The sequence below is a fragment of the Rhinopithecus bieti genome, unplaced genomic scaffold (genome assembly GCF_001698545.2).
Source record: "Rhinopithecus bieti isolate Rb0 unplaced genomic scaffold, ASM169854v2 scaffold_2077, whole genome shotgun sequence".
Taxonomy (NCBI): Eukaryota; Metazoa; Chordata; class Mammalia; order Primates; family Cercopithecidae; genus Rhinopithecus; species Rhinopithecus bieti.
In genome coordinates, this window is record NW_016803882.1 from 1591833 (window position 1) to 1611002 (window position 19170).

At 44.1% G+C, this 19170-nt stretch overlaps 1 protein-coding gene across 3 annotated transcripts in view; it reads left to right on the forward strand.

Annotated features, from left to right (window-relative positions):
- The first annotated feature begins 4796 nt into the window (after nucleotides 1-4796).
- The window catches only part of UBXN8 (UBX domain protein 8), a 24260-nt gene continuing 9886 nt past the window's right edge, over nucleotides 4797-19170 (forward strand). Inside the window, exons 1-5 of one of the 3 annotated variants that reach the window (XM_017857173.1) lie at nucleotides 4797-5863; nucleotides 12731-12853; nucleotides 14377-14447; nucleotides 16275-16397; nucleotides 18071-18193. In XM_017857173.1, the coding sequence (XP_017712662.1) occupies nucleotides 5734-5863; nucleotides 12731-12853; nucleotides 14377-14447; nucleotides 16275-16397; nucleotides 18071-18193 (570 nt within the window). In that variant the 5' untranslated portion in view covers nucleotides 4797-5733. The remainder of the gene's footprint in view (nucleotides 5864-12730; nucleotides 12854-14376; nucleotides 14448-16274; nucleotides 16398-18070; nucleotides 18194-19170) is intronic. The other 2 variants (XM_017857181.1, XM_017857187.1) reach the window with 2 other exon arrangements.

Sequence of the window (19170 nt, forward strand, 5' to 3'; positions counted from 1 at the left end):
GAAAGCAATAATCATAAAAGAAAACTTAGATAAATTGTCATCAAAATTAAAAACTTCTACTCGTCAAAAAGTCAATAAGAGCTAGGTGCGATGACACATTCCTGTAGTGCCACCTACTCAGGAGGCCGGGGCAGGATTGCTTGAGCCCAGGAGTTTGAGACCAGCCTGGGCAACAGAGCAACCAAGACTCTGTTTAAAAAAAAAAGAGAGAGAAAAAGAAAAAGCCAGGCATGGTGGCTCACACCTGTAATCCTAGCACTTTGGGAGGCTCAGGTGGGTGGATCACCTGAGGTCAGGAGTTTGAGACCAGCTTGACCAACATGGTGAAACCCCGTATCTACTAAAAATACAAAAAATTAGCCAGGCGTGGTGGTGGGCACCTGTAATCCCAGCTACTTGGGAGGCTGAGGCAGGAGAATCAGTTGAACCCAGGAGGCAGGGGTTATAGTGAGCTGAGATTGTGCCATTGCACTCCAGCCTGGGCAACAAGAGTGAAACTCTGTCTCAAAAAAGGCTTTTTGTTGTTGTTGCTGCTGTATGATTCATTTATATAATATTCTTGAAATGACAAAATTGAAGAGATGGATTTTATCTGTCAATTACACCTCAATTAAGACGGAGGGGAAAAAAGGAAATGGAGACCAGATGAGTGGTTTCATGGGGGTTGATGGTGGTGAGGGTAGAAAGTGAGGTGGCTGTGGAAGAATGAATGAAGCCACTGGATTGTGTCAATATATATTTATATTTCCTAGTTATGATATTAGACTGTCCTTATGCACAATTTTAACATCGGGGGAAATGGTTGCACTAGGCATGCATACATTGGAACTCAAGGAATGGTATGCTCATGACATGTCCATTTCATTGTAGTTAATGATATGCATGATGAAGTATGTAGATCATATGAAGTATGTGAAGGAAACCAGAAGGTGCCACCCCAAAATATGCCTCTTTGACATAAAAATTATTTTTTGGCCAAAGGCAATTAAGGGGCAGAAAACAGGCTGGGTGCGGTGGCTCACTCCTGTAATCCCAGCACTTTGGGAGGCCGAGGCGGGCAGATCATGAGGTCAAGAGATCGAGACCATCCTGGCCAACATGGTGAAACCCTGTTTCTACTAAAATACAAAATTAGCTGGGCGTGGTGGCACGTGCCTGTAGTCCCAGCTACTCAGGAGGCTGAGGCAGGAGAATCTCTTGAACCTGAGAGGCAGAGGCTGCAGTGAGCCAAGATGGTGCCACCACACTCCAGTCTGGCCACAGAGCGCGACTCCGTCTCAAAAAAAAAAGAAATAAAAATAAAAGTAAATAAATAAAGCAGCAGAAAACAGAGAAAAAGCTCTCCCTATCCTCTCACTTTTCTGCCTAAAGACAGGACATACATTCTCCTTTACTGGAGGCAGCTCAAGACTGTTACCAGCCCAAAGTGGCACCAGAAGAATCTACAAACAAAACTTATCCCATTAGTTTCCTTGCATATACAGTGCTTACCTTCCCACAGCTTCCCACCTTCTGAAGCCTAAAACCACCTTCCTTTGCCCTGTCATTTCCCCCCAAATTCACTGCTCTTTGTTAAACTCTCATAAGACAGAATTCTAAGCCATTGCTTTCAGTTACTTTTCATTGAGATTTCTCCTGTCTAATGCACACAATATGCGTTAATAAACTTGTTTTCTGGCTGGGCGCGGTGGCTCAAGCCTGTAATCCCAGCACTTTGGGAGGCCGAGACGGGCGGATCACAAGGTCAGGAGATCGAGACCATCCTGGCTAACATGGTGAAACCCCGTCTCTACTAAAATACAAAAAAACTAGCCGGGCGAGGTGGCAGGCGCCTGTAGTCCCAGCTACTCGGGAGGCTGAGGCAGGAGAATGGCGTGAATCCGGGAGGCGGAGCTTGCAGTGAGCTGAGATCTGGCCACTGCACTCCAGCCCGGGCGACAGAGCGAGACTCCGTCTCAAAAAAAAAAATAAAAAATAAAAAATAAAATAAAATAAAATAAACTTGTTTTCTTCTTGTTAATCCATCTCTTATTATATGAGTCCCAACTAAGACCTAAGATGGGAAGAGGTGATCTTTAGCTTCTTCTGCGTATATACTTGTGACATAGTTAACGATATACATGTTGAAGTATTTCAGGGAAAGTCTGCTAATGTTTGCAACTTTGAAATGCATCAAAAACTAAGACTGATGAAAGGATGGAAGGATTGATAGGTATGTTATCAAATAAGGAGAATAAAATGTGAGTAAAAATATTTTCAACTGTTGGTCTGAAAATTTTATAAAATATTGAAAAAAATAATTGACTTTTAAATGCAAAAATTCTGTAATAGTTGGGTGTGGTGGTGCACACTTGTACTCCTAGCTACTCTGGAGGCTGAGGTGGAAGGATTGCTTGAGCCCAGGAGTTTGAGGCCAGCCTGGGGAACATGGTAAGACCCTCATCTCTCTAAAAAAAATAAAATATTGTGATCTGAGAGACTAAAATAGACAATTGTTTACCCCTTTATCAACTAAGATGGACCCTAAGGTTAAGGAAACAAAAAGTCAGCTACTTGTTGAGGGTTTAGGGCAGAGCTGGCAGGGCAATTTTCTAAATTCCTACAAGAAAAAAACACGTATGTTCAGGTGCCGTGGCTCATGCCTGTAATCCCAACACTTTGGGAGGCCAAGGCTAGAGGATCACTTGAGACCAGGAGTTAAAGATCAGCTTGGACAATATGGAGTAAGACTCCATCTCTTGGAAAATAAAAGAACAAAAAATTAGCCAGTCATGGTGGCATGTGTTTGTAGTCCCAGCTACTCGGGAGGATGAGGCGGGATGATCGCTTGAGTCCAGGGGTTCCAGGCTGCAGTGAGCTATGCTTGTGCCACTGAACTCCAGCCTGTGTGACAGAGTGAGACCCTGTCTCATAAACAAAAATCACTCGTGATGTCCCCTCTGAGACACTAAGATTATGTCAAAGCAATATTCTTTTTTCTTTTTTGAGACTGAGTCTCACTCTATTGCCAGGCTGGAGTACAGTGGCATGATCTCACTGCAACCTCCACCTCCTGAGTTCAGGCGATTCTGGTACCTCAGCCTCCCGAGCAGCTGTTACTACAGGCGTGAGGCACCATGTCCAGCTAATTTTTGTATTTTTCGTAGAGACGGGGTTTCACCATGTTGGCCAGGATGGTCACAAACTTGACTTCAGGTGACCCACCCAGCTCAGCTTCCCAAAGTGCAGGGATTACAGGTGTGAGCCACCACACCCGGCTGCCATGTTCTTTTCTAATGCAGTAAGAAACTCAGATTTACTTAGTGACAGGTGGTCTTTGATGGGGAAAGCTGGCAGTTGCAGTGAAGAGAGTTCACAAACAACTAAGTTTGGGAAATGCTGACTTCCCACATGTTAAGACAAAGTAAATTTGGAATGGTTAGGAACTTCCTTTTGCAGCCCAGAGATTCAGTGGCGCCATCAACATATTAAATTAGGTAATATGGAAGTCCAGGGAGGAAGAAAAAAATAAAGGAGGTGGGTGGTTAAGAACTGTAGAACTTCCTTTCCTGTCTTCCTCCTTATGCATGATGAACACAAGATACAGACAACTATGGGAACATCTGAACTAGTCAATATAATTAATTATTTTATGGTATGTCATGCTGTAATTTATATTACCTCACCCTTACTGATCTTGAGACTGTGCCCTAATATTTTGCACCTTTACTTGGAGGATAAAGTTCTTAGCCTATATACAATGGAAAGCTTCTGCGGCCCTAGCAACAATCTACCTCTAAAAGCCTTCATTCAGCTTTATTTTTAGAGACAGGGTCTTGCTATATTGCCCAGGCTGGAGTGCACTGGCATGATCTTGGCTCACTGCAGACTTGACCTCCTGGGCTCAAGGGATTCTCCCACCTCAGCCTCTTGAGTAGCTGGGACCACAGGCTACGCCACCACACGCAGCTATTTTTTTTTTTTTTTGAGAGACAGGTTTAGCTATGTTGCCCAGAGGGGTATCGAACGCCTGAGCTCAAGCAATCTGCCTCCCTCAGCCTCCCAAAGTGCTGGGAATATAGGAGTGAGCCACCGAGTCCGGCCTCAAGCTCTAAACTGCAGCAATAATCACTGGTAGTTCCTTTGCACTCAGTTTCCTAACCTTGAAATCCCACCATTCCCGGGCACCCTTGCCAAGATTCCTAACCTTTCAACACAATATAGGCGGGACTTCCTTTTGGAAAGCCTTTTGCAAGCCTTCCGGGGGTATGGTTCTGCAACACTCTGTGTATATCTCTATCACAGCACTCAGGCACTGCATTGTATTTATTTGCATACAGGGCTATCTTTCCCAGTTTTTTTTTTTTTTCTTCTCCATAGAACCAAAGTCGAGTAAGTTGAGTTTCTTGAGGACAAATTCAGTAACTTGTATATATTTGAATCTCCAAGAGTTGTAGAGTACCAAACTGTGGAGCTCAATGTCAAGATCAGCTGAACTGGAGTGAGGTGGGAGGACAGATGGATGGGTCAGGAAAAAGAATTTTTCTTTTTTTCTCCCAATGTGCTGGATTACAGGTGTGAGCCACCGCGCCCGGCAAGGAAATAAAATTTTTTTCTTTTTTTGAGACAGAGTCTCATTCTGTTGCCCAGGCTGGAGTACAGTGGCGCAAACTCGGCTCAAAGCAAACTCCGCATGCGGGTTCAAGCAATTCTCCTGCCTCAGCCTCCCGAATAGCTGGAATTACAGGTGACTGCCACCACGCCCGGCTACTTTTTGTATTTTTAGTAGACGGGGGTTTCACCATATTGGCCAGGCTGGTCTCGAAATCCTGACCTTGTGATCCGCCCGCCTCGGCCTCCCAAAGTGCTGAGATTACAGACGTGAGCCAGGCCAGGAAAGATAATTTCTAAGTATGAAATGTAGGTTGGGAGGACCTCAGTAGGTTGGGAGAAGTGCACAGTGGTGAGTTACAGATGGCAATGAGGTCACACAACTATGAAGTCAAGGTTAACAATAACGCATACGGGAAAAACTGACAAGTGGCGCAACAAGGGGTAGCGGGTCTCCAGGACGTGGCATTAGGACGTGCTTGTTGAGGGGCAGGTATTTGGAATCAGGCCCCACTGTCGAGTTGTCTTTCTGCAGGAACCAGAGAGTGCGGTCGGGAACAGGAAGCAGGAACCGTTAGGGAGATAAGGAAGGTGCTATTCCCACATCCATCCTCTACGGCCACAAGGTCAGGGGGGCCAGGCTGCCTCCTCACAGCATCAGCTTTTTCTTCGGCTTCATTTCCCTCTGGAAAGCGCTTTCTCACCGACGCTGCAGAGACCTTAGGGGCAGCCCCTGCCCTGCTATCCTCCAAGGGGCCACCACTCTAGAGCCTACGCTCCTCTGGACATCATGTGACTTGGGGGACTACTTGCCTTTCTTCTGAAACACGGCTACAGACTAGGAGTTAAAAACACTGGGCTTAGCGCGCCCTCAATAACGACGCAGCCCTGGGACGCTACCCTCTCCCAGCCTGTCCGCTGCAGGAAGAGTTCCACTTCCTCCCCCAGAAAACGCGGCCGGAAGGGGCGGGCTTTCCGCTTGGACCTGGCGCTTCCGCCACCATGGCTGCACGTGGGGTTGTTGGTATTTTTTTCCTCTCTGCTGTCCCCCTTGTGTGTCTGGAGCTCCGGCGTGGGATCCCGGATATAGGTAAGTGTTGACTTTTTCCCTTCGACAGTTGCAGCTGGGTAATTTTCACAGGAATGTTGCATAGAATGACCGCTTCTTCGACTGCGTCGCTTCGGAGCGGCTTTGACTACAACTCCCAGACTGCATCGTGCCTGCCTCCCACTTCCGGAGCCGACTTCACTTCGGGGAACTTTTTCCCTCCAGGTGTGGTGGTTTTGCGTGTAAGAGAGCAGCGACAAAGAGCACAGGGGTAATCATAGACAGTGCTTCTGTATCCTGGTGAGCATTCAAAAGGAAATCAACAGGTTGATAAGATGAAGGCCTTCTGAGAATTTAGGCTGAGAGGTTTTCTGTTTTGTTTTGTTTTGTTTTTAAATTAGAGACAGGGTCTCACTATGTTGCCCAGACTGGTCTCGAACTCCTGGGTTCAAGAGATCCTCCTGCCTCGGCCTCTCAAAGTGCTGGGATTACAGGCCTGCGCCACTGCGCCTGGCCCTGAGATTTAAATAAGGGGCCACACCCGTGAAAAGCCAGTGGAGGCAGGGAAGGGGTTGGGGAGGGGAGGAGTATTCTAGGCAAAAGATTGTGACGTGTTGGAGGAAAAGGTGAAGGCCATTGTGACTGAATCAAGGAGAGCTGGGAGGAGGAGGAGGAATTGGCTCAGGATAATGACTTTTATTGAACACCTATTATAAGCCAAATACCAGGTGCTGGTTATTATCTCATTTAATCTGCACTGCAGTCAGAGGCGGGTAGGCACTATTATAATCCCCATTTTACAGCTGAGGGAACTGAAATTTAGGGAGATTAAGTGACTTCCCTAAGGCTTTAAAAAGGTCACTCGATTCTGTATGGAGAATACTTTGGACGGAAGCTATGGTGGAAGCAGTGAGGCACGTCAGGCTTTGGAATTTGACAAGTGGTGATGATGGCCTGGACTAGGAAAATAAAAGAGGAGATGAAGTGTAGACAGATTTGGGATATTGACGAAGTAGGATCAACCAACAGGCTTTGTTTATGGGTTGATGTTTGGGGCAAGGGAAAGGAAGGATTCGAGGACGACTGCCGCATGGGGGATTGAACAAACCTAGGTATTTGGTAGTGCTACTGGTAAAGGGAAAATGGAAAGAAAAACAGTGGAGATGCTGAGAATCATGAGTTGATTTTTGGACATTTCAGTGATCAGTTTACATGTCTGTCTCCCTTTTTAAGGTCAATTCTAAAGTTAGAGACCATAATGAAACTTGGCTTTGTGTACTCCCTCTCTTTCTCCACCTTTTCTCCCTGCTCATAAGGAGTTAGATGCCTAGAAATGTTGCCTGCAATAAGAAATGAAAATAAAATGCTTTAAAAAAAGATGTACAAAGACTCTCCTGATGCTTCCCACTCACTCAAGCTGTGTTGGAATGTAACAAGACTTTTATCCAAAGGATCACAAATGTTGAATTCACACTCACCATTTCCAAAATTCACCTGTTCCGTTGTCTTTTCAACATCCACCCCTACTCTGCTCATTTATTATTTTTTTTTTGAGACAAGGTCTTGCTCAGTCACCCAGGCTGCAGTGCAGTGGCACAGTCATGGCTTACTGCAGAGCCTGGACTTCCCAGCTCAGGTGATCCTCCCACCTCAGCCTCCTGAGTAGCTAGGACTACAGGTGCCACACCACCATGCCGAGCTAATTTTTTGTATTTTTTGCAGAGAAGTGGTTTTGCCATGTTGCCCAGACTATTCTGGAACTCCTCGGCTCAAGCAATCTGCCCACCTTGGCCACCCAGAATGCTGGGATTATAGGTGTGAGCCACCATGCCCAGCCAGAAATATGTTTCTTGAAAGCAGAGACCAAATGGAATTTGTTTTTGTATTCCCAGCACTTACCAGTGTCTAGTTTAATAGAACTAGGGACAAGGGTTCTAGAAATTGCACCTGCGCTCCTGGCAGCATCTTTGTCTAGTTCTTGAAATTTTCATGGAATTAGCTTCTTTCTCAGAATTCTGAATGAATGATTGTTTCCTTTGGATTATTTTCCCTTTTTAAGTTTTTTTTTTTTTAAATATTATTTTTTTCCTTTTTTTTTTTTTTTTTTTGCTACCTTTGGATTCTTGATAGTGAGCTTCCAATAATTATTTGTTAACAGTATTTAAGTCTGTTTTACATATACTTTATACCAGCAACAGGGCTGGTTATGCCTATACTAATATTCAGACATATATTGAAAAAGTAGCCTTGTCTTTTGTTTTTTTTGAGATGGAGTCTCGCTCTGTTGCCCAGGCTGGAGTGCAGTGACACAATCTTGGCTCACTGCAAGGTCTGCCTCCTGGGTTCACGCCATTCTCCTGCCTCAGCCTCCCAAGTAGCTGGGACTACAGACGCCCACCACGATGCCCAGCTAATTTTTTGTATTTTTAGTAGAGACAGGGTTTCACTGTGTTAGCCAGGATGGTCTCGATCTCCTGACTTGGTGATCCACCCGCCTCAGCCTCCCAAAGTGCTGGGATTACAGGCATGAGCCTCTGTGCCCGGCCTGCATTGTCTTTTTCTACTGTGTAAAAAAACCTTTGTTGTCAATACATTTTACTTGTACTTAAGCTAAATTTTTTTTTTTTTTTTTTTTTAAAGACGGAGTCTTACCCTGTCACCCAGGCTGGAGTGCAGTGGCGCAATCTCGGCTCACTGCAACTTCCACCTTCAGGGTTCAAGAGATTCTCCTGCCTCAGCCTTCTGAGTAGCTGGGACTACAGGCATGTGCCACCATGACTGGCTAATTTTTTTTGTAGTTGTAGTAGAGACAAGGTTTCATATGTTGTGCCAGGTTGGTCTCCAACTCCTGACCTTGTGATCCACCCGCCTTGACCTCCCAAAGTGCTGGGATTACAGGCGTGAGCCACTGTGCCTGGCCTAAGCTAAATATTTTAAGGCCCGTTCCTCACGTTTGTTATCCGTTGAAGTACACTGCTTATGGGGTCTGTAGTTTAAGTACACAAAAAAATCCCAGCACTCTGGGAGGCTGAAGTGGGCAAGTCATGAGGTCAAGAGATCAAGACCATCCTGGCCAACATGGTGGAACCCTGTCTCTACTAAAAATACAAAAATTAGCGGAGCATGGTAGCGCACGCCTGTAGTCCCAGCTACTCGGGAGGCTGAGGCAGGAGAATTGCTTAAATCTGGGAGGCGGAGGTTGCAGTGAGCTGAGATTGCACCACTGCACTCCAGCCTGGCAACAGAGTGAGACTGTCTCAAAAAGAAAAGCAAAAAAACAAAACAAAACAAAACAAAAACCTTAAAAATGTTTTTTTCTCAAAAGATATACACACAAATAGAGTTCTTTCATATTCCCATGTGATGTTTGCAGATTGCTTGTTAGAACAGCAGTAGTGTGAAACATAAATCCCACACCTCAATGGGTTTTTTTTTGTTTTTTGTTTTTTGTTTTTTTTTGAGACAGAGTCTTACTCTGTTGCCCAGGCAGAAGTGCAGTGGCGCAATCTCAGCTCACTGCACTCTCCGCCTCCCGGGTTCAAGCCATTCTCATGCCTCAGCCTCCCAAGTAGCTAGGATTACCAGTGTTCACCACTATGCCTGGCTGATGTTTGTATTTTTAGTAGAGATGGGGTTTCACCATGTTGCTCAGGCTGGTTATGAACTGAGTTCAAGTGATCCACCCACCTCAGCCTTTCAAAGTGCTGGGATTATAGGTGTGAGCCACTGCGCCTTGCCTCAGTGGTTTCTTTTCTTTTTCTTTTTTTTTTTTTTTGAGATGGAGTCTCGCTTTGTCGCCCAGGCTGGAGTACAGTGGCGAGATTTTGGCTCACTGCAAGCTCCGCCTCCCAGGTTCATGCTATTCTCCTGCCTCAGCCTCTGAGTAGCAGGGTCTACAGGTGCCCGCCACAATGCCCAGCTAATTTTTTGTATGTTTTAGTAGAGATGGGGTTTCACAATGTTAGGCAGGATGGTCTCTATCTCCTGACCTCATGATTCTCCCGCCTCGGCCTCCCAAAGTGCTGGGATTGCAGGTGTGAGCCACCGTGCCCGGCCTCAGTGGTTTGTTTACATACTAATACTCTAGACATTAAACTACTTTTGTATTGGCCAGAGATAAAATAAATTAAATTATATGTCCTATTGAATAACACCTGAATCAATAGTTAATACTGTCAAGTTGGAAGAGCTATGATTTTTTTTTTAAGTCATACTTCTTCTCTAAACAACTTTAAATTGGTAGGGTTTTTAAAATAATAATATTAGGCCAAGTATGGTGGCTCACGCCTGTAATCCCAGCACTTTGGGAGGCCAAGAAGCGGGCATCATTTGGAAAAATACATATATATATCATCTGATAGCCCACATCTGTGGTCCCAGCTACTTGGGAGGCTGACATGGGACCATTGCTTGAGCCCTGGAGGTCATGGCTGCAGTGAGCTGTGATCAACTGCTGCACTCCAGCCTGGGCAAGAGAGTGAGATTCCATCTTAAAAAAAAAAAAAAAAGGCAAGAGTTATATGTTTTCAGTTTAAAATAAAACATTTAAGTCTGTATATCTTTTCTTTTCTTTTTTTTGAGACAGAGTTTCAGGCTGGAGTGCAATGGCCTTATCTCTGCTCACTGCATCCTTCACCTCCCGGTTCAAGCCATTCTCGTGCCTCAGCCTCCCAAGTGGCTGGGATTACAGGTACCCACCATCATGCCTGGCTAATTTTTATATTTTGGGAGAGATGGGGGTTTCACCATGTTGGCCAGGTTGGTCTTGAAGTCCTGACCTCAGGTGATATGCCTGCCTTGGCCTCCCAAAGTGCTGGGATTACAGGCATGAGCCATCTCGCCCAGCCTATATATATGTTTTTCTAATTCCTTCTTTAAGTTTTAGTTAGTTGACTAATTACCAGCCTTGATCACATTGGATTCCACTGTATCTCTGCCATTTATCTTTTGAGAATTAAAAACACAAAACAAGAGTAAAAATTCCGAAAGGATGGAAATCATTTTTAACCCAGCTTTGTCTCCTGTCCCTCAACATTTGCCAAATTGTGTTATGCAAAGTAGGTAGTAGATTTTTGCTCAAATAATTTTCACTTTGGTTCTTAATATAAGACCAAATACTGGCTGGGTGCGGTGGCTCATGCCTGTAGTCCCAGCACTTTGGGAGGCTGAGGTAGGCAGATCACCACCCACTCCTGGTCAGGAGTTTGAGACCAGCCTGTCCAATGTGGTGAAACCTTGTCTCTACTGAAAATACAAAATTAGCCAGGCGTGGTGGTGCATGCCTGTAGTCTGAGCTACCCAGGAGGCTGAGACAGGAGAATAGCTGGAACCCGGGAGGCAGAGGTTGCAGTGAGCCAAGATTGCACCAATGCACTCCAGCCTGGGCAACAGAGTGAGGCTCCATCTGAAATAAATAAATAAATAAATAAATAAAAAGACCAAATACTATATTTTTACTTTTTCCTCGGCAAGCATGTAAATTGTAATTTTACTTACAAGTGACTAAATGTCAAGAAATACAGAAGCACACAGTTGCACAGTTGTGAGAAATAAGGGTTTGGTGTTTCCGTGAGAATGTTTATCATAGAACTAGAATTTGAATTTGACAGGATGATTTCTTTTTTTTTCTTTTTTTTTTTTTTGAGACGGAGTCTCTCTCTGTCGCCCAGGCTGGAGTGCAGTGGTGCCATCTCTGCTCACTGCAGGCTCCACCTCCTGGGTTCATGCCATTTTCCTGCCTCAGCCTCCCAAGTAGCTGGGACTACAGGTACCCGCCACCACTCCCAGCTAATCTTTTGTATTTTTAGTAGAGACGGTTTCACCGTGTTAGCCAGGATGGTCTTGATTTCTTGACCTCGTGATCTGCCCACCTCAGCTTCCCAAAGTGCTGGGATTACAGGCGTGAGCCACCACACCCGACCAACACGATATTTTCACAATTTTATTTCTAGTTATGTAATTTTCTCTATATGGGAAACTACAGCTTATACATTACTGATATTCATATTTTTAGTGTAGCTGAGTGCTGTAATTATAACTGTATTCCCAAGATAGTGTTTATTCTAGAATTATGCTCTGTACATTTGTTCTGGAAATGACAACCATTATGAGTTTTTTCATGCCCAAAGGAGAACACAGTAAGCCCTCTGTATCTGTGAGTTCCACATGCGAGGATTTAAGCACCTGTGGATTGAGACGATTCAGAAAAGTCTGGGTGTTGTGTTTCACTCCTACAGTCCCAGGACCTTGGGAGGCTGAGGCGAGCAGATTGCCTGAGTTCAGGAGTTCAAGACCAGACTGGACCACATGGCGAGACCCCATCTCTACAAAAAATACAGAAATTAGCTGGGTGTGGTGGTGCGTACCTGTAGTCCCAGCTACTTGGGGGGGCTGAGGCAGGTGGATCGTTTGAGCCCCAGGAGGTTGAGGCTGCAGTGAGCCGTGTTCTCACCACTGCACTCCAGCAGCCTGGGTGGCAGAGCAAGACCAAGAAGAGCAATACACTGTCTCTTAAAGAAGGAAAGAAAAGAAAATATTCAGAAAAAAAATGGGGTAAATGGATGTTTGTCTGTCTGTCCCAACCATGTGCAGACTTTTTTCCCTGTCCATAAACAGTAAAGTATAGCAACTATTTATAGAGCCTTTATGCTGTATTGGGTAATATATGAGTAATCTATAGATGATTTAAAGTAAGTGGGAGCATAGACTATATGTGAACACTATGCCATTTTATATCAGGTACTTGAGCATCCGTGGATTTTGGTATACTCAGGAGTCCTGGAACCAATACCCCATGCATACTAAGGGATGACTATATATGAACAAAATCATAAGACAGTTACATAATCTTTACTATACTTTCCCAGTACAGATAATCTCCTAATGTGTTATAATTTATTAGGAGTATCAAGAAAAATGTTTTGGGTTGGGCGTGTTGGCTCACGCCTATTATCCTAGCTAGCACTTTGGGAGGCCAAGACAGGAGGATCACTTGAGCTCAGGAGTTTGAGACCAGCCTAGTCAACCTAGTGAGACCTCGTCTCTTAAAACAAAAAGTTTTGAATTTTAATTTTAGTTTTTTTCCTTTGTCAGGAATCAAGGATTTTCTTTTGCTTTGTGGCCGGATTTTCTTACTGCTTGCTCTTCTTACTTTAATTATTTCTGTGACTACCTCGTGGCTTAACTCATTTAAATCTTCCCAAGTTTATCTGAAGGGTAAGTTTGTTATTTATGCTACCCTTTTATGCCATTCTACTCAAATTTCTTTCCTTTTTTTATTCTAGAACTTTGCACAGTAAGAACCATTTTACTATTAATTTGTGATGTGTAGGTTCAGGGAGAGTAATCATCACAACTTGAGTCATGATTTTTTTGTGTGTGGTTTTTAAAAATTAGTAATGATTGCTTTGCATGGACTATAGCCCAACATTTTATGAGAAATTGTACATTTTTCTTATATATGTGTTTTTAAGTTATATCATTTCTAAGTTGTTATGTGGTAAATTCCCTAATTTTAAATTGTGTGTTTGTGTTGCTTAACTGCCATTTGATACTTACAGTTTATGAGCTCTTCTACAGAGTGAATGTATCTATCATTAATCTTTTTTTTTTTTTTTTTTTGGAGATGGAGACTCGCTCTGTCACCAGCTGGAGTGCAGTGGCGCGATCTTGCCTCACTGCAACCTCCGCCTCCTGGATTCAAGCGATTCTCCTGCCTCAGCTTCCTGAGTAACTGGGACTACAGGCATGCACCACCATGCCTAGCTAAGTTTTGTATTTTTAGTAGAGATGAGGTTTCACCATGTTTGCCAGGATGGTCTTGATCTCTTGACCCCATGATTTGGCCGCCTCAGCCTCCCGAAGTTGGGATCACAGGCACGAGACACCACGCCCTGCCGATCTACCTACCATTAATCTTGAAAGGCTTTTCATCCTAATTTTTTGTTCCATTCTAGCAGTTTTTACTTAGACACCTTTGTCTTTTATATGTAAATCTTTTAATTTTAGGAAATCATGCTTGTTTTGGTTTTAAATTTGAGACAGAGTCTCACTCTGTCACCCAGGCTGGAATGCAGTGGCATGATCTTGGCTCACTGCAGCCTCCTCCTCCCAGGCTCAAGTGATCCTCTTGCCTCAGCTTCCCAAGTAGTTGGGACTACAGGTGTGTACCACTGCATCTGGCTACTTTTTGTAGTTTTTGTAGAGGTGGGATTTCGCCATGTTGCCCAGGCTGTTCTCTAGCTCCTGAGCTCAAATGATCCACCTGCCTCAGTCACCCAAAATGCTGGGATTGCAGGCTTGACCCACTTCACCCAGCCTGTTTCCTTTTTGGTAAGCAAAAGTTTGTGAGTCCTAGAAGCCTTTTAAAGTAATATTGTACTTAGCCTCAGAACAGGTGAATCTTAAAACCAAAAACTACATATTTTCTATGCTACTAGGAAGAAGCTTGTCATTAGTGAATTTGGTACATTGTGTTTTCACTGTTTATTTAAATGTAAGTAAATAAAAGGAAAGTGACCAGTGTTGAATGGATAGCCCTTTCAAATTAACTATGAATAAAACCATAATCCTAAAAGGTTATACTATTCAACCCAAACATAAATGACAGTGTGATATTTTAGGGTCTCCCAACCATAGACTTCAGATTTTTTTTCTTTTTTTGATACATTATTTGATTGGTTATACTTCAAATGAGATATTTGGGAAGTAAAAAGCACTTTCATGTTTTGATGTCTTAGAAGAAGAAGAAAAGAATAAGAAAAGACAAAAACTTGTGAGAAAAAAACAACAAGAGGCACAAGGAGAGAAGGTAAGCCAGAATTTTTAGAGACTTTATGCGTAGAGAAATACAAAAATCTCTGAGGCAATTAAAATTAAGGTCTGTTGCTTCTCTGTGTGTGCTAAGATTTAAAAAAAATATATTGAGGTCAAATTCATGTGACATAAACTTGACCATTTTATGTTACTTATTTGTTTTCAAAATGGAGTCTCACTCTGTCACCTAGGCTGGAAAGCAGTGGTGAGATCCTGGCTCACTGCAATCTCCGCCTCCCAGGTTCAAGCGATTCTCCTGCCTCAGCCTCCCAAGTAGCTGGGATTACAGGCATGCACCACCACACCCAGCTAATTTTTGTGTTTTTAGTAGAGATATGGTTTTGCCATATTGGCCAGGCTGGTTTTAAACTCCTGACTTCAGGTGATCCACTTGCCTTGGCCTCCCAAAATGCTAGGATTACAGGCATGAGTCACTGTGCCCAGCCAAAATTGACCAGGCTGTTCAGTGACATTTAGTACATTCACAAGGTTGTACAACTACCACCTCTGTTCCATCTCCCATGAAGAAAACCATATACTCTTTAAACAGTCACTCCCTACTCTCCCCTCCTCCCATCCTCTGGCAGCCACCAATCTGCTTTCTATTGGTATGAATTTACCTATTGTAGGTGAATAATATTCCATTGAATAGATATGCCACCGGTTTTTTTTTTTTTGAGACTGGTCCTCTCTCTGTTGCCCAGGCTGGGGTGGAGTGGTACAACCATAGCTCACTGTCACCTCAAATTCCTAGGTTCATGGGATCCTCCTGCCTCAGCTTCCCGGGTAGCTGGAACTATAGCCACACACACATCACCACGTTCAGCTAATTGTTTAAAAATTTTGGGTCAGGCATGGTAGTGCACGGCTGTAATTCCAGCACTTTGGGAGGCTGAGACGGGTGGATCACGAGGTCAAGAGATCAAGACCATCCTGGCCAACATGGTGAAATCCCGTCTCTACTAAAAATACAAAAATTAGCTGGGTGTGGTGGCATGTGCCTGTAGTCCCAGCTACTAGGGATGCTGAGCCAGGAGAATGACTTGAACCCGGGAGGCAGGGGTTGCAGTGAGCCAAGATTGTGACACTGCACTCCAGCCTGGCTACGGAGTCAGACACCGTTTAAAAAAAAAAAAAAATTTGACCAGGCTTGGTGTTTTCTGCCTGTAATCCCAGCACTTTGGCAGGCAGAGGCGGGTGGATCACTTGAGGTGAGGAGTTTGAGACCAGCCTGGCCAGCATGATGAAACCCTGTCTCTACTAAAAATACAATAATTAGCTGGGCATGGTGATGGGCACTTGTAGTCCCAGCTACTTGGGAGACTGAGGCTGGAGAATCACTTGAACCCAGGAGCCGGAGGTTGCAGTGAGTAGAGTCTGCACCACTGCACTCCATCCTGGGCAACAGAGTGAGACTCTGTCTCAAAACAAAAACAAAACAGAAACGAAGGATGTTGGCTTCCCTCTCCAGATTTAAGACCTGAAATTCTGAAGATGACACTTGGTTTCCCATTTGTGACAAATCCTTGGAGTTACCATACTGGCATTCAATTTGAATCAGGATATGGGATTGTTCCCAGCATGAAAACCACAACCTGGTTGATAGTTTCATAATCAGGCAGGTCAAAAACCAGTGTCTGTCCAGCTTGCTGTCTACCTGTCGGCATGAGCCTGCCCGCAACCAAGCAGCCAAACAGGGTGGCAGTGGCTCTGTTCAGCCAGCAGGGCTCTTACTTGGTTCTTATTTATAACTTTATAGATAGCGTATATTTTAAGGAACATTAATGTATAGTAACAACACCTAATTTGTTGTTTTGAACAGGCCAGCAGATACATAGAGAACGTTTTAAAACCTCACCAGGAAATGAAATTGAGAAAACTGGAGGAGCGCTTTTATCAAATGACGGGTGAAGCCTGGAAATTAAGCAGTGGTCACAAACTTGGGGTTGGAAAATATTCTCATTTTATATTTTGAATCCTCTTACTGTGTTTCCTATTACATGATTGATTTGTAATTGAAACTGATGTTAGTCTGTTTTTAGATTTTATTGATAATGATTGTGTATCAGTTTTTGTTCAGCATACTTGTTTATCGCATGGTTAAGGGGTTGGTCTTTGTTTTTAAAAGACAGGGTCTCTCTCTGTTGCCCAGGCTGGGTGCAGTGGCATGATCGTAGCTCACTGCAGCCTCAAACTCCAGGGCTCAAAGGATCCTCCTGCCTCTGCCTCAGCTTCTTAAGTTGCTAGGACTACAGGTGCACCCTACCATGGACTGCACCTGGCTGGTGAAGTGTTTTTTGGTGCCTAAAGAGCATATAACTTGGTTCCTTAAAAAGCTGTTGTGGTGGCTCACGCCTGTAATCCCAGCAATTTGGAAGGATGAGGCAGGCAGATTGCTTGAGACCAGGAGTTTGAGACCAGCCTGGGCAACATAGGAAGACCCTGTCTCTAAAAAAAAAAAAAAAAAAAAAAATTAAAAATTAGCCAGATGTGATAGTGTGTGGCTGTAGTTTCAGCTACTTGGGAGGTTGAGGCAGGAGGATCACTTGAGCCCAGGAGGTCAAAAGGCTGCAGTGAGCTGTGACCACCACTGCACTCCAGCCTGGGAGACAGAGCAAGACCCTTTCTCCAAAAAACAAACAAACAAAAACTGTGACATAAGATAGTCTTTAAAACTGTTGAATAAATTGCTGTTGTCTTACATGAGGGCAAGAACATTCTGATCTTTCCTCAAGTCAAGATCTCCAAGGTATTAAGCTCATGTTATATATGTTATTATATATTATATATTCTGATTTTTAAGTCAAATTAAACTTTGGTTATGTTTTCCTTCAGCACTGAATATGAATTTTGTCAGTTTCTACAGAAGTTTACAATTTTAAGTTTTCTTTTTTTTTTGAGGCGGAGTCTCGCTCTGCTGCCCAAGCTGGAGTACAGTGGCGCCATCTCAGCTCACTGCAACCTCTGCCTCTCAGGTTCAAGGGATTCTTCTGCCTCAGCTAATTTTTGTTTTTGAGACAGTCTCACTCCATCACCCAGGCTAGAGTGCAGTGGCGTGATGTCGGCTCACTGCAACCTCCACCTCCTAGGTGCAAGCAATTTTCCTGCCTCAGTCTCCCAAGTAGCTGGGATTACAGGTGCCTGCCACCACGCCTGGCTAATTTTTGTATTTTTTTTAGTAGAGGTGGGGTTTCACCATGTTGACCAGGCTGGTCTCGAACTCCTGACCTCCAGTGATCTGCCCACCTCGGCGTCCTGAAATTCTGGGATTACAGGTCTGAGCCACCGCACCCGGGCAATTTCTGTCTTCTTTTAGTAGAGACGGCGTTTCACTGTGTTAGCCAGGCTGGTCTTGAATTCCTGACTTCAGGTGATCTGCCCTCCTCAGTCTCTCAAAGTGCTGGGATTACAGGTGTGAGCCACAGCACCCCGCTCAAGCCTCGTGTTTTCTTGTTGACAGAGATAATGCTTTAATTTTTTGGGTCTCATAATGGCTTGCTGATATTTTTCTACTGACATGCCATCAGGGTAAAACAAAAGAAAAAGGAAAAACAATTGTGAATGTAATAAAGTTGATAGAAAACATCTCTTTAGAAATTGTCTTTTGTGTTTGACTAGGGTGATGAAGGTACAAGTCAGACATCTTTTGAAACATCAAATAGAGAAGCAGCAAAGAGCCAGAACTTGCCTAAACCTGTAACTGAATTTCCATCTCCTGCTGAACAGCCCACATGCAAGGAGGTAAAGTACTTCATGCCTGTCATTGAATTGTGTTTGTGTGCAGTAGGAGTATCAAACTCTGGGTGAGGTGGTGTACTGGGTGAAGATCAGGACTGGCCTTTTATCCAGATGGTGTCTTCCCACTACCTTACAAAGCGATCACCTTTATTAAGAATAGGCTAGGCGCCATGGCTGACACCTGTAATCCCAACACTTTGGGAGGTTGAGGCCACGAGTTTGAGCCCAGCCTGGCCAACATGGTGAAACCCCATCTCTATTTAAAAAAAAAAAAAGACTTTTCCTTGTTCAATATTAATATTAATGCTCTGAATCCAACTTGGAAGCAATAAAGACAAATGATAATAGGTTTAGAAAATACTCAATTATTGACTGGACATGGTGGCTTATGCCTGTAATCCCAGCACTTTGGGATGCCAAGGCAGGCAGATCAGCTGAGGTCAGGAGTTCAAGACCAGCCTGGCCAACATGGTAAAACCACATCTCTACTAAAAATACAAAAATATTAGCTGGGCGTGGTGGCAGGCACCGGTAATCCTGGCTACTGAGGAGGCTGAGACAGGAGAATTGCTTGAACCCGGGAGGTGGAGGTTGCAGTGAGCCAAGATTGCACCATTGCACTCCAGCCTGGATGACAATAGTGAAACTCTGTCTCAAAAAAAAAAAAAAAGGGCTGGGCGTGGTGGCTCATACCTGTAATCCCAGCAGTTTGGGAGGCCGAGGTGGGTGGATCACGAGGTCACGAGTTCAAGACCAGCCTGGCCAAGATGGTAAAACCCCGTCTCTACTAAAAATACAAAAATTAGTGGCAGGCACCTGTAATCCCAGCTGCTTGTGAGGCTGAAGCAGGATACTCTCTTGAACCCGGGGGAGGGGAGGTTGCAGTGAGCCTAGATCACGTCACTGCACTCCAGCCTGGGCAATAGAGTGAGACTGTGTCTCAGAAAAAAAAAATACTCAATTCTTTTTTTTTTTTTTTT